The sequence below is a fragment of the Leptosomus discolor genome, chromosome 1 (assembly GCF_034619465.1).
Source record: "Leptosomus discolor isolate bLepDis1 chromosome 1, bLepDis1.hap2, whole genome shotgun sequence".
Lineage (NCBI taxonomy): Eukaryota > Metazoa > Chordata > Aves > Leptosomiformes > Leptosomidae > Leptosomus > Leptosomus discolor.
The window spans coordinates 12375186-12400568 of NC_141391.1; the positions used below are offsets into that span (position 1 = coordinate 12375186).

The 25383-nt window shown below is 42.4% G+C and overlaps 1 protein-coding gene across 3 annotated transcripts in view; it reads right to left on the reverse strand.

Annotated features, from left to right (window-relative positions):
* The window catches only part of SESN3 (sestrin 3), a 36342-nt gene extending 11215 nt beyond the window's left edge, over positions 1–25127 (reverse strand). For 2 of the 3 annotated variants that reach the window (XM_086481736.1, XM_086481734.1), the window contains exons 1-2: positions 25029–25127; positions 1517–1582 (exon numbers count right to left, since the gene is read on the reverse strand). In XM_086481736.1, coding sequence (XP_086337862.1) covers positions 1517–1582; positions 25029–25127 — 165 coding nt within the window. Of the gene's footprint in view, positions 1–1516; positions 1583–5124; positions 5155–15378; positions 15386–25020 lie in introns of all 3 variants that reach the window. The other variant, XM_086481735.1, reaches the window with a different exon arrangement.
* Between the last annotated feature and the right edge of the window lie 256 nt (positions 25128–25383).

Consider the following 25383-nt stretch of genomic DNA (forward strand, 5'->3'; position numbering starts at 1 on the left):
GTTAAGCATAGCAATATGCTGCTTTATTGCTTCTGAGATTTATCTCCACCTATATTACTATCCTCTTCATACTGTATATGTACTTCCTCCTGATTTATAACCATCCATGGATCCACAAATATGTTTTTTTATTCTCCTTGTAAAGCCTTACAGCACTTTAACAGGAACCTTTACAACCAAGTTGTTATTGCTCTATCCATATTCCTTCCATTATGACAATAAAGCAGGCTTTGACAAAAGCAGTGTTGTTATAAGATTTTTGAGACATTAAGTGTGTTACTAATCTCTTAACTACATCTTTCCTATCCACTGTATTATTTCATGCCAAGGAATGGGGGAAAAAGGTAGCTGTTTGCTTAACAAACAATATTTAACATTTGTTCACAATACTGAATTGCTGTTTTATCCATACAGGTGGAGGTTCTGTGCTTGTAATGGGTAGCCGCTGGGGTTACTACTTTCTGAGAGCTGCTCAGTGATTCCTCCTGCACCTTTGGCTAGCACCTTTACCAAGTGTATCAGCTGTGAAATAAATTAATTAACAATTCTCTCAAAATATGTTATCATTTTAACTACATTTATTTTTCTACTTTTTATACAATTATTGACTTCATGAGAAAAATTAAGTCATTACAAAGTTTGGCATCTCAATTTCACCTCGTATTTCATGTGAAAGGGAAGTCCTCTTCACAAGTTTGGCTGGCCGGAATTCATTCTGCTTCCCTCACCCCAAGTCTAAAAGACTCTTTTCGACCTCTCCTCCTTTTTGCTTCATTATGTTTGTTTTTAAATTCAAACCTTGACAGTGTATAAATGGAGAGAGACTCAGAACAGCAGCTATCTCGCCTTTCAAAATGTATTTTTGATCCTTCTAGCATATGAATTATCTGCCTTTAGCAACTACTCAAACCAAAATAAAACAGAGGTCCTGGTCCTATAGTCGGCCATCCCAAATGATACACTGATCAATAAATAATACTCTGTGAAGACTGGGATCACAGGAGAACATCACCATAGCAAAGCTGCTACTTCCTGCAGTAAGCTGCTAATCAAGGCTTCAGTAGATCATGGGAAGAAATCTTGAGTTTGAAGTCAAACTGTACCTTTCAACCATAAATTTTCTCAAGAGCCACAGTTGTGGTCTAAGGAGTTAGTTGTATTTTTAGGTTCTCTCAAAGTGAAGGTCAGACACTGCTCTGAGAGCTACATAATCATACTGCTGCAATAGTGGCTGGGCCTCTCCTTAGGCCCGGCATTACAAGTAATAAGTGATCATCCCCCACACGAAGACACTCATGGCTGTCTCCGGGAGTGCTGGCAACCAAATAGATGTCAAACTGCACCACTTGTGTGAAAAGGCAGAGTGGTTCTTGCCTGCTGCTCCAGAGAAACCATCGCTTTTGCCTGCAAAGGAGTTCAGCCGGGTACCAAGGGACAAGCAGCATTGTGAAACTGTCCTTCAGTATTTCCATTTTAAAAGCTACCACCCATCCAGCCCAGCTAATCGCAAACTTACTTCGTTCTCTGGTATAAAGGCACTTGGTCCTCTTGTCAATGGTGGGGAGACTTGTACTCTTTTTTCCTGCAAAACAGTCGCATAACTTGGTCAGTGTCACCAATAGCATTATTAACTTGCTTTATCTCTCAAGATGAGGTCTTCGAGCCCTGGATTTGGTTCTGTTTCCAAGGCCACCTGAGTGTTTTACAGCCAACTGAGGAGGTGAAGCCACCACACCATGCTTGTTAGATCAGCTTTGCGCCCCTGTACTATGCGAGAACGAATGGCACTAATTTTGGCAAGGGATGAGACAGAAAAAAAAAAAAACAAAGTCTAATCCTAATTGGTTTACAGACCAGCTTGAACATACATAGACAACAGCAACACAACATTTGCCATGATGCTAAAATCAGCCATTCACTGGATTGAATGGAAGTTTGGAAAGTGGAGGGGGAAAAAAGCCACACTCGGGAAATTATAAGCAAGACACTGTTTTCTGCAGTATCAGTAGCTAATGAGATCCCCAGTGTTGGGAAGAGCGTAAGCACTTCGTGTGCCAAAAAATGGCATGAAAAGCACAGTCCACGCAAACCAGCATGACCCAGTTAAAGGCTTGTTCTAGAAATCCAGTGAAACTGCCATCTTGCTCAGCTGCTGAGCCCGGAGGAGAACACCACACATAGTACGAGCCCTGGTGCGCAAACCCCAGCTCGAAGTCATGAAATGCCCCTTGAGGGTGATATATTTAGTATAGAACAGGCTGTTGGCTGATAGCATAACAAGAGCCAGAGGGCTTTTTTGATTTATTAGGGATAAGAAATTGAACTAATATAAACTGTGGAGGCTTTCACAGCGTGGCCACTGACAGACAGAGAGGTGAAGGGGAGCTAGGGAGGCTGTCTGCTCTTCTGGTTCACCAGGGGCAGGACCAGCACTGTCCACATCATTCCTGACCAGATTTGGTCCAACCTCCTCTTAAAGACATTCCTGGAGGTTCCTCTGTCTCCCTGGTTCATTTATTTCAGTGACTAACTCCTCAGATTGTTAGAAAGTTTTCCTAATGCCTAACCTAAATTTCCCTTGCTGTAATTTAAAGCAGTTGCTTCTTGTCTTGTCTTCTTTTCCTCTTTACAGTTATATTCCACCTATCTGGAAACTAGGGCTGCACACTTTCTCAAGTCCCTAATTGCACTGCAGCATTGGTGACTCTTAAGTTATCCATCAACAGCAGTATCGGATTTGTGTACTAAATATTTCACGCCCCTAACATAAAACTTCGATGTTTTCCGTAACAAATGACCCTTAAATACCTCTACCAGGGGGGCTTAAGCTTAACCACCACGTGAACAAACAGTAGCGCCAGTCCCAGAAGGAGCACACCACGAATTTCCACACAGGAAAACGAAGCCACTGGAGCTGCGTAACTATTGTACTGCTCCTTAAAAACATCCTGTCCTTTCTAAATTAGATTATGAAAAAAACATGCAAAAATTAGCAGTGATTATTCAGGAAAGATGTTCCAAAGCAAACTCTCGCAGGACAATTAAATTTGTGACTCTGGAATAATTAGCTGCGAAAAGATGCAGAAATAAGCTGGATCTACTGTGTGAAGCCCAGCAGCCAGGAGACGACTTACTGCAATTGCTGCCTGCTGTCACAGCCCCAAAATCCCACAAAATAATTCTTATGAATCTAATGTATTCAGTCTAAAGTAAGAAGAAAGGGTACCTGCACATGCAATCCCTTCCTCACACAGCTATACAAGGCACAGGAAGACTTCTTCTAGCTTTAAATACACAATCTTGCTAGCAGCCAGTCATTTCTGCCAACGTTAAAAAAGAAAAGCTTTCCAATATTACTATTAAGGTTGCATTTTACTTGTTTTATGAAGGTTATCTGGATATTAGAGTTTAAAACCTTCATTTCATACTGAATAATGTGGAGGAAGCAGGTTGCACAAGTGAGATAACTTGGATAGCTGCAAACCGGCAGTTCTCACTGGAGCACAGGTCTAAACCACAGCTGAACCACTGCCTCCCCCATCATGCTCTCTGACCTATACCCTGCTTCTTCAGGCTCTGCAAAGCTGGTCCTTGAGGCCAGACCAGGGCAAATAAATGCATATGCTGCTTCTAGCAGTATCTGGGCTCCATTCCGCTGTTTCCCCATTCAGTGTGACTGCTATTACTCCTTTGACCCTGCAGATAAGCTACTGCTGAGAAGGAAAGGAGGAAACAGTACTTGGGTGGATGAACATAGGCAAGTATCTCCAATTAATTCCGCTGAATGATGACAGAAAGCCAAGGAGACAGTCAGACATGAAAAAACAAGGCGTGTGAAATATACCACAAAAAGGACAAAACCCAGCTCCTTTTGGGTGGTGGCAGTTCTAAAAAACACAAGCCCAGAAAAAAAAAAAACAGACAAACAACCAAAACAACAAAAAACCCGCCAAAACCCCAAACACGATAATTCAAGTTGGTGAGACTAATCACAGCACACTTCCAGGGAGCTGGTTTTTTTTTCCTATATTAGAAGTGTTTAACCTTCCCTTCTTATCAATACAAAGGATTATTTTGCCTTCATGCCAAAGGTTTTATTTTATTAAAACTGGTTAAAACAAGCTTGTCAGAAGAAAAGGAGCAAACATCATCTGGTTGCACAAGTTCTCAGGATGCTATTAATAAAAACATGGGAAGTTTAGAAGCATTAAGAAAGATTGTTGGCTTTGTTGAGCTGTAGATAAGAACCACTGCTTCTGGGCACGCTTTACCTAGAGCATTGATTTAAGGTCTACCCAATACCCAAACACGAAAACTATGTATAGGAATCATAAAGCAACATTGCAGATACATGGTCCTTTATGGTGAAAGTTCTTGCAAAGCTTCTTGTTTCCCAAGAAAGTAGGTTCGTTTTCCTGGACAACTAGTCTTTGCAGATGACACTAGCTATCGCTAAGTCAGCCAGGGTCCCAAGTATCTTATTTGAAATTGGATTCTTTGCTAAGTGGCTGAAGCAAGAAATAGGTTGCTCAGGAACTAAAATGCTGTACGCACATATACCAGCCATTTGCTGCTTCATGTTCCTCCAGAAACGCATTGCTGGAGTATGAATAAGCTATCTTAAAAGGTTTGCAACCAATTCCATTTACATTAAGACTAGCACCTTATTGGGGGATGCTTCTTTGGAAGAAAAAAAGATGATGAAGAGCTTCAAAGATAAGAGAGAAAACTGAGCCCACACAGGTTACTGGGAGAGGGGTCACTGCAAGCCAGAGCCTAGAAGCAGGTTTTACAGCAGCACGCTGCGGCATCAGACAGCAGAACGAGACTTCTGCAGACCACAGGAGAGCTGCTGCAGGAACTCATGGAAAATCAGGTCTGAGCAAGCTTTATCTGTGACCTGCTTTCTGTTCTTAAGCTCCACTTGCAATGGTGTTAGGAGCTAAGTATCAGGAATTTTAACAGTGACAAAGTGGAACCATTTCCCACCTGCATGTCTAGAATTTGCAAAAAATCTCTTCATCCTTGGGCGAGCTCTGCCCAATCCCCCTCCCTCCCCCAGTGCAAAAAGCTGCGACTTGTCATCTCACTGGTTTATTTTCAGTTGCGGCAGCGACCGCACACCTTCCCTGCAGAGCCAAGAGACCGCAGGCGCTGGGACATGGCACCTGCATCTCAAATAGCTGCTGGGCTGCCGCAGCAGGATGGCATGCCAGAGCCACTCGGCTGGCAATGCACCCATGAAGCCCAAGCAGGGCAAGCACGAGCCCGGCTGGCACGGAGACAGCACAGCAGCTTTCCTCCCAAAGCCTAAAGCAAAAGAAATAACCCTTCTTCCTCTTTGCTATCACATACGCTGCTGCGTCCTCAGGCTTTAAAGAACCAGCTATTTTTAGCAAGCTGTAAAAGGAGGCTGTTTTATTTGAGAACAGGGCCACTGGCTGGCACGGCTGATTGAACAGCTCGTTTAGGAAGTACTTTTGAATACCCACAAACGCAGAAAGCACAGGTGAGAACCAAGCGGTTGCACTGATGCAGGTGTACGGGGGCTTCTTATGCATGTGGTGCATAAAAGCTAATTCATCCTGAACTTGACATCAAGGTAGTCATGCTGTGACTGGAGGAAAAAAAATAAAAATCACTGGGAAGAAATATTTCACACCTCAAGAGGGAATTTTGCAATCCGTGGCAACGCTGCTACTCGTTTCCTTGTGAACTCCCAGAGCAGTGCAAGTGTCGGGAAACATCCATGAAGGGCCTCAGAGCCTCCACTCTGACAAAAATGGCCACCGCATAATAAAAAGCACTAGCTCAAATACAAATCCCAAGGGCATCCCAAAATTAGTTTCTCCTGAGGAACAAACTCTTTTTTCCTAAACAAGCAGGATTTTTTTTTGGAGGGGGGGGGGGGGGGGGGCAGGGGGGGAAAGGTGATTAGTATGAATTTCTTATTTATTATACCTTTTCTTATATTATAATCTACAAGCAATTTTGCTACCATCTAGCATTCTAAGGATCTTTGTTATTTATAGTTAGTGGTCTATCTCTTTATAATACACTATCATCTGCGGCAAGAATCTGAGTTGAGCATGTCATTGGGACACCTGGCTGGGAATGAAGAACGAACAGGGTTTAGGACTCCCTCTCTGGAGCTGAATCTCCCCAAAGGGCTCGATTTTGTCCCTGTCTCAGATTTATCTTACAGTTCTTCAAAATCAAAATACACCAGTTCAGTCTCACGGACTTGATGTTGCAGAAGCCACTTTTGGTTTTCAGTCTGACAGGCACAATGCCTTGCATTTTTAGTTCACATGGTACAGACAGAATTATTTGCTGCTGCTGGTAAAAACCCTGCCCACAAACTGGTTCCTCCTACCTGCACTATCGCTCACTGAACACACTTCCACTTTTGGTTGTTGGATCTCGGAGCAGGGTCTACCTCCTCTCGCTCTGATCACAGTCAAATGATCTGGGTTTCAGTAAAGCCTAACACAATTTTACAGTCATACTGGACCGTCTGCTCTTTCTATCCTTGCTGAAGGCAAAAGAAAGCATGGGTAAAAAAAAGTTACCTGAACACTGATTGTGCCTTAGCTTCTACTGTCATTCAAACCCCTCCTTAGGATGCAGGAGGGATTTTGGCTTTTTCTACGTATACCAAGTTGCATTTTAATTTATCCACCTAACTTTGTCAGAGGAACATCAGTTTAGAAAAGAAAGCATATTCATCAAAGCTGTGAAATTTTGACATTTATTGACAAACATTTACTGATGCAATATTTTTTAAAGAAAAAAATCTGTTTATGGCATCTAACATGATAAAATCGGGAACTTTTATAGATTCAGAATATATCTGCAATTCATCTCAAATTAAGTTTGTGTTGCAACTTCAAAAATTTGAATAGACATTAGAAGGGTAAACCTTGGCATCCTGTTTTTCGAAACAACTTGTGTAGAGAAAGAAGAGCCGAAAGACAAAAGAGAAAATGTACAGAGGAATAATTTGAACGACGCACAACACTTTATTTGCTGACAGTGCAGAACTCCTCTTTAGGACTGACCCATTCCTATAATTAAATCCAGGACATATCTCCAGAAGCAATAAAAGTGATGTTCAGAACAAACAATGTCAAAATGTGAAGAGTTCACAAAGTAAAAGTCCTAGCCTACAGTCATTTGTTAAGGGTATTTCAAGTGATTTTGCAACGGTTTCTTCCTCTTAACAGACTGTACAACTACAAAAATGCAAACTAAGCGATAAAGACGAAAATTAGCAGAGGAAGTCAAACAGTAGGAAATCTTTTTTATGGAACAGCATTTCAAAATACTTAAAGCAGTCACTTTTAACATTAAGAATTTGGCATCTTTGTGCCTAACCGCTGAAGAAGTGGTGCAAGGAGCTGGGAAGAAAGCCAGTGCAGTACAATTGATGGGGAGCTTTTGCTTTGGTAACAGGTTACAGCCCTTTTGGATTTCACACAATAAAAGGAAGCCTATCCCAAGTTCCCATCCCTCCAAAAGCTATTAAGAACACAATCCACACTAATTAGAAACCAAAGGGCAGCAATTCTACCCAACCCAAGATGGATGGCCAGGCAGCAGAAGTCCAACAGCAGTTCCTTGATCTTTGAAAGGTACCTGGTACACTCAACCTACAGGAGAACTCAGAAGCAAACAGATAGGTTTTTCTGCCAGTAACTATCTCCTTTTTCATAAAGAAAGCCTGCATCTACATCCTTTTTAGTCCTACTTCTGTCAGACCACTCTCCCTGTCCTGGAGATAACTTCTATTAAATAAAACCAACCTTCAACTGCATCTGGGAGCAGACAGACAGGCAAGGACTGCAAGTCATACACCAGAATAACAGGAATGCTGCAAAACACTTCTCTATTTAAGAAGCCCGAACTATGTTTTGCAGTTTTGTCAGAATACACCTGGATAGATCAAGTAACAGACACATCTGTAACTTAATCTTTATGTAACTGAAGCACAGAGTAGGTCTGAGAAAGTAAGGCTAAGGCTCCTGACTGGAAAAATGGAAAGATCTTCATGAAGATTCGCTCAACTAAAGGTGCCAAGTCAAACCTAAACATCGATTATTAACCCATGAAAAGGATGAGAGACAAACAACTACTTTTACTTCCTTGTTGCTAGAGAATCACTCACATTTAATTTAAGCCAAACCTCAAAATCTGAGTTCTTACCTATGCCCCAACTGTTATCAGATACCAAGGGTGAAACTCAACTGACCAAACGGACACGCAAATCAGAGTTAGCCAGCTGGATCCTCATTATAATTGAAAAAGAAAGGCAATGCCTAACCCAGGGTAGGATCAACTGTGCCATGGAAAGGCATGGTTTTTCTCCATATACTAACAGGAATCCATGGCTAACCAGGTCAAACGTAGTGGTCTGAAGCTAGGCAAGACAGGTAGCACCAGCAGACAACAAATGGTCTTCCAGAAAAAAAAAAAAAAAAAAAAAAAAAAAAAAAAAAAAAAAAAAAAAAAAAAAAAAAAAGAGAGAGAAACAGAGCTTCCCTCAGGAGTCCATGGAGAACCTTACCTCCTCCCCTCCCCGCACACGCAGCAGTAACACTGGATTTCGTGTGCTCCTCAAGAAACACCCTCAGGACAGACAATCTTGTGATCGTTAAGATGACTCAAAATCCCACAAGCACGGCCGAAGACCATTTTCTATGTTTCAACAGCATTAGATATCAAGAGCAAAAGTTACAGTGGAAGACTTCAGTGGTTTAGTTGGGACTTGTTTCATCTATACCTTGGCCCACTTCCACCTTCAGATTTAGTCCAAGTCTGACGTACTGAGACAGATGAGTATTATCTACTTTGGGGAACATTGGCAAAACCACTAGCCAGGACACCAATGCTTCTTGCTAACGAAGAATCTCTGAAGCAGCACAGCATACCCTTTAATCCGACGCCTCCCATGCAGAGGGCTGCCTTGTCCTGCCTGAGCACAGCCCATCTAACCAGGCCTGGTTTCGCACGGCCAGCGGGGTCCCACGTGCCCGGGAGGCTGCAGGCTCAGCGTGGGCAAGGGCAGCAGCTGTGGTCACGTATGTGGTCTCCGTCCTCCTACGGACGGATCGTACCGACTTCCCCATTCGATCCATGCAGAAAACCACTGCCAACAGGTAGAACAAACGTTTGATAGAACGTACAGATAAAACAGCAGCTGCTTTGACAGGCCTGAGTTAACACCTAAATTAACTCCTGATAGCACAGCCTCTTTATAACACAGCAATTGAATGGTTAAATACTTCAATTCATAAACACACCCACAGTTGATTTGTTGGGCGTACTGCCAATCAGAGAAGCGTAACTGGTGGATATTAAAAAAAAAAAAAAAAAAAAAAAAAGGAGAGAAATACCCTTAGGGTTGTGTAAATCCATCATGAATCTGGCAGAACTGCCTCCCAAGAACGCTCTACCGAATTTTTAATAGAAGTTTTGTCTGAAAATACATGCCTTGTAAGCAAGTGAAATTGAATGGTATTCATCCACACTGTAAATGCATAATGGTATCCTTCTACTGTGAAGAAAGTGGCTTAGTTTTTTTTTTTAAGTATTTAAAAGAGCGTAAATGTCTGAAATATTGGATTAATAAAAGTGCACTACACAACAAAATACTCCAACAACGTATTTTAAAGAAAACCTTTAACAGACTCCATTGCAATTCATGACGGAACATCCTCAAGTGCTACAGCATTCCAGTAGAAATCATCATCACCAAGGCTTCACAGGAAGAAAGATGCATTTAACTGCAGGTTACTATGAAAGAATAGTTTCTATTTTACTATGAAGGAGAATTGTTTAAGCATGGACTGGAACTGAGGTCATATTCTCTCACCTCTCCTCTTTGGCACTGCCATCACATTATGACAGAGCAGAGAGACACAATTCAGGCGCAGTGTGCCTTAAAACATTAAGATTTAGATTTTTACCACGGGTAAAACTCTTAAGGTTATGTCTGCACCGCAGTCACTAGTACAACTGCTGCTCTTCCAGAAATATTTAAAGCTAGCTTTAAAGAAGTCCTTGGCTAACAGCAGTTTTAACAAAGTCCTTGGTTAACACTTCCTAAGTCAGGCAGGTGCATAGAGCTCAGCTGCACAACCTGCTTGAGAAATCAGACAGACTTTATTTAAGCCGCTGCTGAGTTTTCAGTTGAAGTGATGAAGCTAAACTATTCAGATTGAATAGTATCATAAAGAGATCTGCTCACAGCAAATATTGAGTCCTACCTTTGCACTTTCACAGAAAAAATAATAACAATATCCTCCTCTGATTAGCATCTCAATCCCGCTGCAGTTGCAGGGAGGAAGCTGGGCTCTGACCTCTGCACCAGCTCGCTAAAATTGTTTCCTTCCCAGCTTCAACTACTTGCATGATAGGCTATGAGAAGCAACAAGGCTGCACTGTGTCCCGGCCACACAAGGTATTTTGCCAGCTGAGGTGTTGTTAGTCAAGCAATGTTCGTGACTATTGTCAAACACTACATACTTACTAACTACCAAACACTGAAAAATCTTTATGAGCAAAGTGTGGAAATCCACCATAAGAGTTTAATTCAAGAAGGCAAAAGTTGAGGATCGTTCCAATATGAAAAGCTGTTTGACCTGTAGCTATGAGATCTGAGACCATACAGCCCTGCTTCTCAGCCACTTCCCCTACTTTTCACCAAATATTTCACCATGCAATGTCATTACCTGGTTATAGCTCTCACTTCTTGTAGCTGTTCTCGTAAAATGCAGGAGGTGGTGTGCTCTATCTGGTCCCCTGATCAGCCAGCTGGTGAAAACCATTGAACCAGGAAGTTTAAGTGGAAAGTCTGAATTTTAGAAGAAGAGCAGCACAGCTGCTGCACAGGAGCATTTTGTTACCCGGATTGTACCACAGCTGCTTCTTCGCTGCATCTCAAGGAAAAGGTAAAATCGCAGAAGCTCCACACTTCCAGAAGTAAACTCATCACGTGTCCCTGCCAACAGTCCCTCTTGATAAGTCTGTGCCCTTGTAGTATTTTCAGCTCGATAAAAACTACTACTGAGCAAATAAATAGTGTCCCAGAATACACTGCTACAGGAACATGCTCCCAAGCACCTTTCACTTACCAGGTACTATATAAAACCAAATTCTATTCTGAGACACAGGAAAGTCAACCAGATGGCAGCAGCATGGGTTTTCAAACTGCTTTTCCCACACATTTTATGTACAAAATGATCATAGCAGTTATTTTAAATCTCTGTGCAGGAACTGTCTTAAGAGTCACGGAAGTAACTTGCCAAAATTCAGAAAAACAAATCCTCTCACCCAGATAAAAAGAGGGAAATGTGCTCAGCTCAGTACTGGAGCCCCACCCCCAGCTAGCTTTCTGCCATCTTTTTCCACATAGGATTGTGAAACACAGTAGCTTGAGTCTTGGAAAGCAATTCTCAGCTGCTGAGCTAGCTGTCATGAGCATGTCAAGATATTTTAATTGATTGCCTCCTGGCTGTCACAGTCCATGCATAGTGTGCTTTTACCACCTCCAATAAAAGGATTAGGAACGAACCGGCAGGTGACAAGCTCAAGCAGAGATATTTAACCTTTTCCACAATGTACAACTAAGCTGTGGAAATCCTTGCCCTAAGATGCTGTGGACACCTGAAGTTGGTGTGTTTTAAAAGTAAATTGTTCGAGCTCATAGAAGAGAAAGGCAAAAATGGTTATTAAAGATGGAGAAAACACCTCCAGCTCAGGAAGTTTTCAAGTTGCAAATACTTGGAGACTGGGAGACAGGGCTGAGGCAGTGTCACAATGAACTTGCTCCATCTTGTGTCCCCTTCCTTAGATACCTTCCCTTGGCCACTGCCAGAGATGGGACACTGAGTTTTGATCTGACCCATTATACCTGCTCCAATGCTGTTATATTATATATCTGCAGCAGATTGGTTCAAGAATACTTATTCTATAAATGCTATTAAAAAAATTGAAATCTATTTTCTAATAGAGATAGCAATTGGCATCACCCAAACAAGGAGACATTTTAGCTAAACTGGACTGTGCTAATCCAGTTTAAAGATGCAGTCCATATTATGGAACTCCTTAGTGCCTGGGGGAGCACACTCCTACAGCGTCTGTTCAACACAGGTGGTATCATACCATTTACTTCATTACCTTGAGTACGTTACACTTCAATTATCTACTAATGCCGCTTTTAGGAAGCAAATGCTATTTTCTTCCCCTTTTCTAAATGCACTTCATCAGAAGTTACATCAATTTAGATCTGAAAATGGTGAAGAAAAAAACCCTGAAGAGTTAAAACATGAAGACAATAAAATATGTACCCTTCCTACTCACTTGATGGGCAGATGATGTTTGTTTAGATTGATGGTATCTACCTGGAAGAATATAAGCAGACGTTGGCTATGCTTCCTCACCATGAAGACCTTTAGTTAAGCTGTTCACATTAAAATTCAAGATGACATAAAAATATTAAAACATGAGGCTGACGTGGTTTCTAGTGCATAGCAAACAGAAGTTGTGGCCGACTTTCCTTAAAATTTTCCAAGTTAATCCATTGAAAAGCTGTTAAAGAAATGAGGAGACCCCTTGGCACAAGTTTCTCAGACGAATGCTCATGTACAATTGATGACCACTGAGCATCTTTGTTACAGTTCAAATAATGTAAGGAATGCCGATGCTATTCTCACAGCTCTGCCTGGAAAGGGATAGCCCCTCTGATGTCCAAAAGCAGCAGTGTCCTCTTGCTTTAAGAGAAACGCCTTTTTTTGCCATCTTTCTTTGGTTGATGACTCAAACAGAAAGAACGTGCCAGATGAAAAATAAAATCTCCCTGACTAACACGCTTTACCTCTAGCCTAAAGGTACAATTTCCAAGAGCAAGCTTCTTGCTGTCTAAGCCAGGAGTTTAAGCCTTTTTTGATTAGTTGACTTGTAAGCATTTTTCAGAAGGAGGTAGCATCTACACCACGCTTCTGAGTTTACTGAAATAAGTTTTCTTACACGGTCTCCTTGAAAGAAATCCATAGAAATCTTATAGGTGTTAGGGCCACAGATGGAAAACCACAGATGAGCCCTTTTTATTCTTCACCTGATAGGAAATCCTAACATAGTCACCAATTAAAGCAAATTATTTCTCCAAGGAGTCTGGTTTGCAAAGGCTGGAGACTGTTTTACAATGAGCAAGGAGCTGACACACTAACTGCTTTACGTTTGATTAGTCTGGGAGAGGTTTGGGCAAGAGACTGACAGAGGAAAGGCTGCATCTCAGAAGTACATTTGAAAGCCACAGATTTGCTGGAACAACCATAACAATACTTGCAGTCAGGCAGTTTCTTCCTCCTCCTTCTTCTTTTTTTTTTTTAAAGAACATTTTGTGTCTTAAGCTACATCTTACCAAAGTGAGTCATTACTGAGACACAATCTCCAAAACACACGGACTTAATGTCGCTGAGCTGGTGGCAGCGAAATACAAATGTGTTTTCCTGTCACAGCTTAAAAGAGATGCTGATTTTCAAAAATGAAGACTCAGAACTGTTACAGAAGATTCATTGCATGTAAATACAGAGAGGTGTCCAGAGACAAATCAGCTATTCCTGCTCTCTTCAGCCATCCAGGCCAGCAGATTGGCAGAACTTTGGATTTACCTCCAACCTCAGAGCTGACAGGCGCTACTGTTTCTTTAGATTACTGCCTACACTTTTACTAAGAGGACTTCTGGTTACATTTTAGTGACTTCATGACTCTACCAAAAAAATCACCAGCAAATACTACAGAAATAATAAACCTACTTACTTTGTAATACTCTGCCTGAATAAAGACTTCTGTAGCTATGGAAGAGTAATTAATGTGTATCGCTTAATGAGACCTTCCACTGTGTTCCAGTCTACTTGCCCTTCTTCTGAATGAAGTCAGCAAACCCAAACTGAGAGCTTTGCATCAGAGTAAGCCCATCTCCTAGAGTCACATTCACAGCGTTTATTTGCACCCAGCTTAGCTCTGTACAGACAGAAGTTAAGACCATTCAATGTGTATTCCAAATTTTCTGGGAAACCAGAACCGACGCCACAGACCTAGCTTCTCAAACAAGACAAATTACTCACATTGGATGGCTGGATGCTGCCTGTAAGTATTCATGAGGCACAGCTTAACCCAAAGGAGTGTCCCATACAAAAGAGCAACAGCACTGGATAGTCAAACTGCTTTTGCTTGTACTGCAAGTTTCTGTTGGATAAATAGGTCAAGTAACTACAGCTTTATCTAATACCTTTTGCATAAGCGACCCAAAGAGCTCGGGCATGGAGGAAGACCTTCCTTCCACCTCCATTCCCATTTTGCTTTTCTAAGACATGTGTGAAAGACGGCTCCAGCATACCCTCCCTCGCTGCAGACTGCTCTCTTTCCACTCATCCTCTGCTCAGGTGTAACAAGCACCAAGCTCCATCTCAACGCCGGCTGCAGGCTCCTTCAGCCTGTAATTATGTTACAGTTGACCTTTTCAACCAACACACCTTTTCTTCTAATGACTTGTGAAGCACCAGCGTTGAAGTGAGACGAGAAGTTTTAAATTGCTGGAATAAAAGTCACTTATCTCAAAGCAGGTTCTACCTGCATGATCCCTGATGTTACTGCTTCATCCAATCTCTCCCCAGTAACGCAAAACTTAAAACTACTAATGTAATTGAACAGTTTGTTTGGGTTTTCTGGAAGGAACAGAAGATAAAAAAAACCTCTGAAGTCTCCTGAAGCATTAATATCACATAAACAAGCTGGAGTTCTGGTTTGATGCTTCCACTGTATTTGTTTAAAAGTGGAGACTGCAAAATGTAAAAATACTAAACATGGTGGAAAAACAGAATTAAAGACAAAAGGCTATATCTCATTCTAGTTCAGATGCACCACCGCTTACCTTCTGTATTTCAGAAACAGAAGCTAACTAGTCAAAATGAACCGTTGACTAATGCACATCATGCCCCTTCCAAAAGTGTTGTTTTAATGCGTTTCCTACCTCTTGGGACTGAAGTTTCCACTGCAGGATGATAATGAAGAGTCCTGATTCAGAGTTTTCTAGCAGTAGTGCTCTTGAGTGAAAACTGCTGCAACCGAGTTAAAGAGGACTTAAAACATGGGTGCTAGAACACCTGCCATAGCACCCAACGGGTGTTTCTACCAGGCTCTGGAGGGAACAGAACAAGCCAGCTCATAATGGAGAGAGAAATGTGGTGCTTTAAATTTTCATTTATAGTGTGTTGTTACTAACTTATTACTACACAAGAACAGTGACCACTTGTGAACTTTAACAGCGTGCTTCTACCCCATGTACACTTCATACCATATATAACGTATGTGCACAGCCACTCTGAAGTCCAATTTATGGTTAGTAGTATGGGTGCTTCCACATCAACAGTTGCCTTCATTTTCTAACTCTAAGCTAATTATTGCAGTAAGGCAATGAGTGCTCAGCAGAATAATCAAATCCTGATGCCGATTTCCAGGGAGGGTCAAGGTTCACTCTGCACACTGAACAGACAGAGGTATTTGCACGCAGGCAGCACAGTTGATTTCAAGACACAAAACATATTGTAGTAAAGGAACATTTCAAGTGTTCTTCCACTCTGGATGAGATCCAGCTGGTGCCAGGTAGAATATTTAGACAGCATGTAGGCGCTCCATTTCATTAGAGGTCTAATCAAATTTCTAAATGCTAGAACAAATTACTATTTCCACACCTCTAATCAGCAACGAGGGTACTTTACTGAGAAGAATGTCAATCAACTCAGAGGGAACATTTTTTATTTTTTTAGTTAATAGGGATAATTACATTAAAACAGATTTAGAACCATATGGCCAAAACCCCTCCAGATACATTTAGCCAATAATGTAACTATATTCCCTTCACCACATGCTAAAGCAGGAGATATTAAACATATTTACAAGCACATGCTATTAAATTAGGTTCAACATTGTTAAGATACTGTCTTATTAAATAGTTTTAACTGCACAATTCATACAGAGGAGAGAACATATGCTGGCCTTCAATTGTTTTGTTGGTATCAGCCAGAACAAATCCAACGCAGTAATAAACAGCCCAGGGACAGATAAAAGATGATTTTGAGTAAGCAGCTCTATACTGCTCCAAGAATGGCTTACACCAAGACAGCTAGTACTTCTTGGCTATCATCAATATAACTCTGTTTTATTTAGCTTATGCAGAATTGCTCAGAAGCATATCTTATTTCCCAAGTATCCTCCAAGTCAGATTTAATGTTAATTTTTGTGCGAAAACATTGAGAAGCCATCCTTGCAACTATTCCTCCCTTCTAAGGGTCAATGTAATCCATCATTTAAAGCATCAATTTACTCTAAAAGAATTTACAATTCTCTCTAGTTTCATGTCAAAACTAAGTTCAAATTTAATACACTTTAAAACAGATACACAATTATGCATTTCAATTCTAAAGTGCAGCAATTGACACATACTGGTTGTATTTACGAGCTAATTGCTCATTCTGAATAGATGAAAACCTGATTTTAAAGTCACCTTTTACTTTTCTTCCAAATGTCTTCTGTGCTTCAATAGATAACAGAGACCTATGGTTCCACATAATTCTCAAGAGTGCTATTTCTCCTGGCTTTCATACATGTTAACCTAACATTTGTGCACATTGGAAGACTGAAACCACAACCCAAAGAGTGGTCCACACGCTGACCACACAAAATGGAGCAAGTCCATGAGGAACTTACTTCTTGTGTGATGCAGCCTTATCACTTCGGTTCCAGCCTACTCAAAACACGTGAAGCCAGGAATACTTCATATTCCTCTCTGTTATTATTTTTTCCCACCTGATCCCCTGAGGAAGAGGATGGCAGGTAGCCTCATGCTGTTATCAAGTTCACCAGGCTGGGTGCTGAGCTCAGAGTCCGTTAGAAATCCATTGTCAGTCTAACAAAGTAAGATGCTTACCTTGAGAGTGTCATTAATGAGAAAAAAAATAGGTGTTTAATCAGGAGGTTGTATCTGTTTATTTATCTTACCCTAATCCAGGTAACTAGGGACTTCAAGAAAGATTAAGATGTCTTTCTTGATTAAGAGCACTGACTTCTGCCTCTTACCCTGAGCACCATTGCTTACACCCTGTTCAGCCCCTCACTAATTTATGTCCCTGATTGCCACAAACACTATGCCCTAGGAGGAAAAAGCCTGTGCTTCAAAACAGCTTACTTTCCATTTCAATAAGATGTGAGAATGAAGTTATTTGAATAAATCAATCGTTGTTAAGGTCTTACCAAGAACAAAATAGTTTCTCAGCATCCTAAACATGTAATATTAACTATCATCTACACTGGTATTTTGCCCCAACTCATAGTTATCCAATGTCTGATATGCAAGAAGCATCCTATAATAAAAAACTGAAACTAGTGGTTAAGAGAGACATTTAAAATTAATACCCCCTTGATCGTGGCCTCCTCTATTATCAGTAACACCAGTTTGCCCAGGGTGGCATATGGAGAACCCCATAAAATTCCTTGAACTCTCCCTAACACATTCAATGGACTGACTGACAGATAAACAGCAAGGAAAAAACCAGCTTTGTGGAGAAAACCCTACCTCCCTGTAATGGAATTTCACAAGATATTTGAGTCATCTGCATTATGCTCCCTATAGCTTCTACTTAAAGCACACAGGCTACCAGGCTGGGTTGCAGAGACAAAAAATGGGTAGGACCTCTGCATACAAACAGGAACACCTGCAAAGAACAGAGAAATTAAACAGCATAAATTATTTCCATACAGGTTTTTCCAAAGCTGATGATGTGCAATTTCTCATTAACGGAGGTCTCCCTCTTGACAATTTTAATTTCTTTTCTACTCAAAAAGCCCCTTTTCCCCCCAGTCTATCCTGACCCACTTAGACAAAAGCCAGTATTCAGCCTGGCCAAGCAAACTATGCTTGTGATCACTCCTTATTCTCTGTCCCTGGAAATGGAAATCTGTTAATAAAATCTCCAGACCAACTCCCCTAGCTATGCAAAGCTAGGGGAGAACTATATCACTATCTTCTCTTGCTCAAATCTCCCTAGCCAGAAAAAAAGGTTCAAATAAAGAACCAAACGAGTATTAACAGCTCCCTCTCCCATGTGGGAGAGAGGAAAAACCAAGGATGTTTAACGAACCATATTATTTTTTTCAGATTTCAAAACACCACCATGTAAAGAGATGTGAAATTTGAAGCACTAATTAAGTAATATGCATAAATTTAAAGCAAATGCTCACAGAGCCCACATCTCCAAACCACAGCCTGCGATTTGGCTAATGCAACCCACCACTCCTACCAGCAGCAGTAAGTTTTAACAGAAGACAACCTCCACACTTGGCTAACCCTCTCCCAACACTAAACCTCAAAGTTTCTTTTGAAGAAAATCCTGCTCCCCACTTTCTTTCCTTTCTTGCCTTCGCTCCCTCCCTGTAATTCAGGGAAGACTATGGTTTTGCTTTTGTTTTTTTAAATAAAAGTGACTATTCTAAATGAGTGTGGTTCCTATGAGGCCACCTCTCTCAGCTTTTCATTGCAAAACAGCGTCCTTCACCAGAGGTTCATTTCACTGATGCCACTCATTACAGGTCTAATGAAAATTTAATAGTTCTGCCTTCTCATTTTCAGCTCATAAGAGTAGAAAGGTACAAGGGAATTTTTTTGCACTAGCTTTTAAGGCAAAAGTGGAAGAACCCAGGAACCCTCCGGACCAGCATACATATGCAAAGAGTAAAAGCGCTCTCCAATTCCAGGCAATGAAGCCAATAATTGCACAGGGGGGTGGGAGAACAATTATTTAAAAGGGTCAGACTCTGAAAAGATACAAGTTACTGCAAGACTCGTGAGGATGGGGAAGGAGAGAAATGACAGTCACCTCTGGATTTCCACTGCATTTATTTCACAGGAAATAATCCTGTTCTTTAAGTTGTTTGGTTTTTTTTCTTTTTTAACCAAATCTTTCCAGAAGAAGTAATGATGAGGGTGAGGGGCCTGTTGCTGACGATCTTAATTGCTCTAAAAGGTTGGGTTTGTTGCTCTTGGTTTATAGCTTTGCATTTTGGACCCTCAAAGACCCTTCTCTTCCCCCTAGCTGTGCATGCAGGATTAGTGGAAGAGTGACCCGAGCTGGTTTCACCATGGCAGTGCTCCAGGGGACTGGAAGGCACAAACACTGAAGGCAGACACCATGTCCTACACAACAAAGTTGCTAAAATTAGAACCAATACAAACAGGGTTGGGTTTTCATGACAGACTTTGCAAATCACTTTGAGAACTCCTTTAGGAAGAGGCACATCGGAGATTTAAAGCCATCTAGGCAACCAGAAATCAAGACAACTACAGCATAAGGAGACTATTATTAAGAGCAGTCAAACTATGGAAGACATGACTTGATTTTATAAAATAAGATTCTCTGTGACAGCCAAGTTTGTTGATCAGATTTCCAAAGCCAACTACACTATGCAACTCAACAACAACAAAAAAAAAAACAACAAAAAAAAACCAAACAAAAAGATGCTGCATCGTGGAAAACCCAGGGTGCTTTCCAAGCAGAGGCATAGCAACTTTCATTTGCCTATGTTCAGAATAGATTGAACCAGGCTGACTTGCCTCAAAACAGCTGAGACATCCTTGAAAAGCCTCTTGATTTCTACAGAACAGGTAACAGCATCTCCATGCACCTTCATGACTCATGGTGACAGATATTTTAGTTTACATGGGCTTATGAGACCTGACATTAGACTATTTTTGGTTCGCTTTTGGGCTACTTTCCTACCCACACAGAACAATAAAGTGAATGAAAGTGTGTCTTTTTTTTTTTTTTGGATATGACCTCAACTCCCTGAGCCTAGGTTAGTGCTATTGTAAGCATCATTTAATGATGTTCACACATTTTTCTGTCTTAAAAGTAGGTGCTTTTTTTGACAGCATCAGACCTAGAACAAACTCTTTCAGAACCTCACACCTCTGGACACCTCAATTTTCCAGTCTAAATGTATTTATGAACATTTTACATCCATCTACTCCTGAGCTAATTCCTCCTCACTGGCTCTTACTATCAGATATATTTATAGATGTAGATCACATCCCCTCTCAACCTTTGTTTCTGCTGGATTAGAAAAGCTAACTCTTTTAGCCTCCTTCTGCAAAACCAGTACCCCATTTCTCCCAGCACCCAACCAGCCCACCTCTGCGCCTGTTTAATTAGGGTCCATCCTTCCCAGCTTCCCTCCTCCCCAAGAACACTGCTCTTCAGGGTGACAGTAAACTGCTAGTCCTCCCGCCCACTAGCATCCTTCTCCCTGCTTCTTCCAAGGAGCTTCTCTTACTAAAAATTATGAGTAACAAATAGCCAAGTCTATAACTCTTACATTTCATACCGCTGGATTTCACCTCACTTCTAACTATACCAGCACTCAAGACCTCCCGGCTTCCTATGAAATGTTCTGCTCTTCCCCTGGACCAACAACATTTACCACTTCTGCCATGTGCACATCCTTCAGAAACAGTCACGCTTTCATCAGGAAAGTGTAAACTAGATTAGTTTCAAGTGATCCTTTGAAAACCTGCTGGTAGTCTCCTCTCAGCACAGTGACTTCTCCTTTCAGCATGGCCCACCACCGTCCCCACTCCCATCCGTTCCCAATCACTGCTCTATAATTAACGGGAACAGAAAAATAAGAAAAAATCTGTCAGATCAAAGGTCCCTATTGCCCAGTAACCTGTCACTGCCAGGGGCCAACAGCAGACACGTAACAGCCAAGAAAGCATACAGAAGCTATAGTGGAAAGTGTTGCAATTTCCTATTTACAAGTTTCGTCTAATTTTTCAGTTATGAATTTACCCAAATACATTTCAAACCCACTTAAACTTTTTGGTATTTAGAACATTTTGTGTTAGTAAATACCAAAGTTTAATTTGAGCTGACTTGCTAGTGCAGCAGGGAGTTCAACCTTTGACACTACTTCAGATGTTTAATGAATGAAGTCTAGTTTTAGTCCATCCAAAGCTTTTAGAAGAGCAGATGTCTTATCAACAGAACGACTGCTACATTAGTACAGCACGACCTACTTTTGGTGGTATCATGTCATACATGGTTTTTTCATATATCTATGCTTTTCCATCAAAATTTGCTTTAGTAACTTGTATAGTATTGAGACTCAGGCTAAAAAAAGGAGACTGGCACGGGGGCTGGGGGGAGATGAGGAGCACTGAAAATTATGTCCATCATATTGATGGCTCTTTCCCTCTCACAGGATCACCTTGATTGGGTCGGTCTATGAAAAATAAGAACAGACCCTGGATTTCATTTACCTTTGTCCAGCACTCCAGCACAGAGACTGGCTCAAGCCAGGAGGGTCAGCTAAGCTGGGTTCACTTCCACCTTGCCAACAGTGACGGATGTTTCTAAACCATACTCCCCCGCCACGCATTTTGCCATTGCCCTTGTATCTCCCTCACTGAAATCTAACAAAAAACAAATATTTAATCCTGGAACCATGTTTATACTCATTTTCTTTTCTATCCTACTGACTTGTATGTACACGTAAAAGAAGCTTTTACTTCATATACTTTGCAATTTGCAACTAAGCTTGAACAGTTGGCAAACTCTCCCTGTTCCTACATTTCCCGACATATCAGGATTTTTCTATCCCCTGAAGACTTTTTGCTTATTCCTAAAAGCCTTCCTGAAGCAGTTATTTGTCGAAAGAAATACTGAGCCCTTCCTATATCTTCTCTTCTTACTTGCTTGGACTATTGATGTTGTTTATGCAGGAGTACCTTGGGTTTCCTTTGGGCTCCAGACCCCCTCCAGATTTACACCTCGGAGCTCCCCTGCCCAGGGACTCCCCCACATGCTGGATTTTCAAATGTGAGAGCTGGTTACTGCAGTGGCAGCAACTCTCGGCCACCTCTAGGAAAGACTTGCCTACAGCACTTGCATGCCATTTTAAGCACTTTTCCGCACTGATATGTCACAGTCTTGTTATAAAGCCTGCCCATCAATCCCACGAACCGGAGCTACTCACCTCGTTTTGCTCATTCTTCCATTTATTTTAAGCTGAGTCAAAGCATTAGCCATGGTTGCCTGTTCAACAAGCTCACTCACCAAATCCAAACCAGCATCATCTATTACTGGTTGTCATCTTTTTCTTTCTAAATCCAATAATGACATAGCTGTCATATCTATGACTGTCTAAGCCCTTCTGATTAGCAGCAATTGTTCTGCGAGTAGATCTGGTTATTTAAAGTGTCCCATAACAATAAACCCAACCGGAAATTGTATCTTTTTAATATGAAAAACCTTCCTCATAGGCAAATTTAACCCATGGATCCTCAACAAGTTTCTAGCGCTACCCTAATAGAACTTTCCGTAATGAAATATAACTTTGATTAATTTGAAATTAGCTGAAACCTGAAGTGCTGCATCTAGCTTTTCCTGTTTCCTTGTTGAAAGAAAAACTTACCTTCGCCCATGAGAAATCAAAACCTGCTAGACTATTTCAAATTTCATTATATGCCACTGAGTAGAAAGCTTGCTTTGCCCATTATAATTCAGACAACAGCACTACCTAAACTGTGAGCACTCAAGTGGCTTCAAATAAAGACTTAAGACTGAGGAGGGCAGAAGAGATTCAACATGTTTTAAGGCCAATCATTTTTCCACTATATTATCACATGAGCATTAAAAAAACCCCAACACCATCAAAAGAACAGATGAGGCAGCACTTATCTGAAGATGATTACAATGAGACTCGGGTCAAATTTGCATCTCACTTCCACCAAGCCTTTTTTTTTTTGTTCCCCTGCTTTCTACTTGCATGCTTGCCAATGAAGTGCAAAAGGTTACAATTTACACTGATTTTTATTATCTCAACTTTAAAATAATTACATATGTAGTCAGAAGCTTTGGACTTCTATGTTTATTGTCCAGACTTAAACACAGACAGAACGATGTCCAAGTACAACCACTGAAAGCACAAAACACCTATATTTCAAGAGGGCTTCACAGGCTGTCGCTCAGGTTTTTTTTTCCTTCCGCAATTTTGCAATGAAAGTAGTTGAAACAACCACAGACAAAGCAGGACAGCACTGAGCTGCCTTCCTCAACAGACCCAACTGGGTATCTATGTTTTACCATCATCCTCCCTAAATTACTTTAAAAAAATAGTAATTAAAATAAAATAAAAAGTAAATCTAATCTGGCAAGTTTCCTGTTACCAGAAAAGAAACATCTAGTCCTGTCCATCCCCCCTCCCCCCGACTGATACGAGAGGTATACAATACAAGTCCTACCCAGCAGGATGAGACTACAGCTTCAAAAAATTCAATAATTTAAATTTAATTTTAGATCTGCAAGCGCTGCCAAGCAGCACTTTATTTGTCAACAGAACATTTTGATTATTTGGCAGAACAAAGCAAGCTCCCTCCCTGCTTTCTCCACAGACATAATTTGTATGTCTTCAGACGTATGTCAAGTCTGAAGCTGTTTCAGGCTTTAACCCCGCAGAACTCCTCTCTTTTAAGTACTTGTTTGTCTTAAAGCAGTAACAGCAGCAAGTTAAAGCCAAGAAGGGATTCAAGCCTGCAACGAAATGGTTAAAAATCGGACTCTGCTGATGTGTGCTTCTCTGATCCATTACATTTCTCGCAAGCTGAGCTAAGAGCTGAGCACCAAGTATCAACTGTAATATGATCCAAGAGTTTATGGAAAAAATAACTGCACATACCAAGCATGCACATTTAATAAGATTTTGTTTCCATTAAAATATTCAAGAAACATGATTTTTAAGATCTGATTCTCTCTCTGACCAATTTTGAAGCTTTCTCCTCCCCCCTCCCCTAAACACACACCTCCTTTCCAAAAACCAAACCCTTAAAAAAAAAAAAAAAAAAAAGAAAGAAAGAGAAAAGCAGTCCTACTGCAGGGAAGAGAGGCTTGAAAAACAACTTTGATTGGCACTTGGCCTGACCCACAGAGGAAGAAAAACAGAATTTGGACAAAGAGCGCAAATATTTGAGCTCATTGACTTACAGGCTTTCTTAGCATTTGCAAGAACCAACCTGGTGCAAAACGTATCCGGAGAGATGGAATTAAACCCAAAAAACAGCATCGCGTTCATCTTGGGCGCTCGGACTCGGCGCATTTGCACAGCTCAGCAATTTTAATTCATTTGCACTGGACAAACAAAAAGCACCTCAACTCCCGCTCCCCGCTCCGGGGATGGTGAGAGGAGGCGTCGAAGCGACCCTGCTCCTCCTGAGGAACAGAGGGTCCATGCGAGGGAGCGGCTGACGACTGTAGGGATGGGGTCTACCAGATTGGGGGTGGGGGGCTTTTTCGGGTGCTTTTTACAGATTTTTAAAGCTCTGATTTCGAATGCCCGTGCACAACGACTTCACGTAGACTGCGGTGATGAATTTTGCAGGTGAAATATGTGGATAAACTTTCCAAGCGCAGCTGGGCCCCGACTCAATACCCCCATGCCAGCGGGGTGGCCAGGCGTCCCCCCCGCACCCTGGGAGGGGGTGGCGGAGCAGGGGGGGCAGCCTAGGGCAGGGGCAAGTGACAACCATCCCAAAGGGAGGGAGGCGATGGGGGTGCGGGACCTGGCACCCCTCTACACCCCCCGGCACACCTGGGACTGTGTCCCCCCCGCCCTGCACCCCTCCGCTGCCCCCCATCCCACTCCCCCAGGCACTCACCTCCTGGCAAGCCCCATACAGCCCCCCGCACCGCCCCAGGTGCCCCCACCTCACTGCCCAGAGCCCCCCACTACCCCTCACCGCCCCCCCGCCCCATTGCTGCCCCACGGCCCACTTCTCTTCACGCCACTGCCCCCCCCCAAATCGCTGCCCCACCGCCCCGCTCCCCCAATCCCCCCGACAAGTCTCTGCCTCACCGCCTCACGCAGCCCCCTCAGCTCCCCCCGCCCCACAGCGGCCCCCACCCCCCCCGCCCCAGTACCTGTCTCGGCACCTTCCGGCAATTGCCGCACACCCGGTACTGGCCGGTGGCAGAAGCGGCGGTGGCGCTGCCCACGGGGCCGGAGCCGAGCCGGTTCATGCTGGCGGGAAGCGCGGCGCTGGCCGGGCGGGGAAGGGGGCAGGCGGCAGGGTGGCTCCGCGCCGCTCAGCAGCCCGCGCCGCCGTCCGCCCCCATCCTCCAGCCGCGGCCCCAGCACCCCGCTCCGGGCCGCTGCCCCCTGCGCACACCCCTGCGGGCTCCGCCAATCCGCGCCGGCCGCCCCGCCCACCGGCGCTGCGCCCGTCCAATCCCAGAGGCCTCCCGCCGCCGACCAATGGGCAGGGGTTTCTCCGGC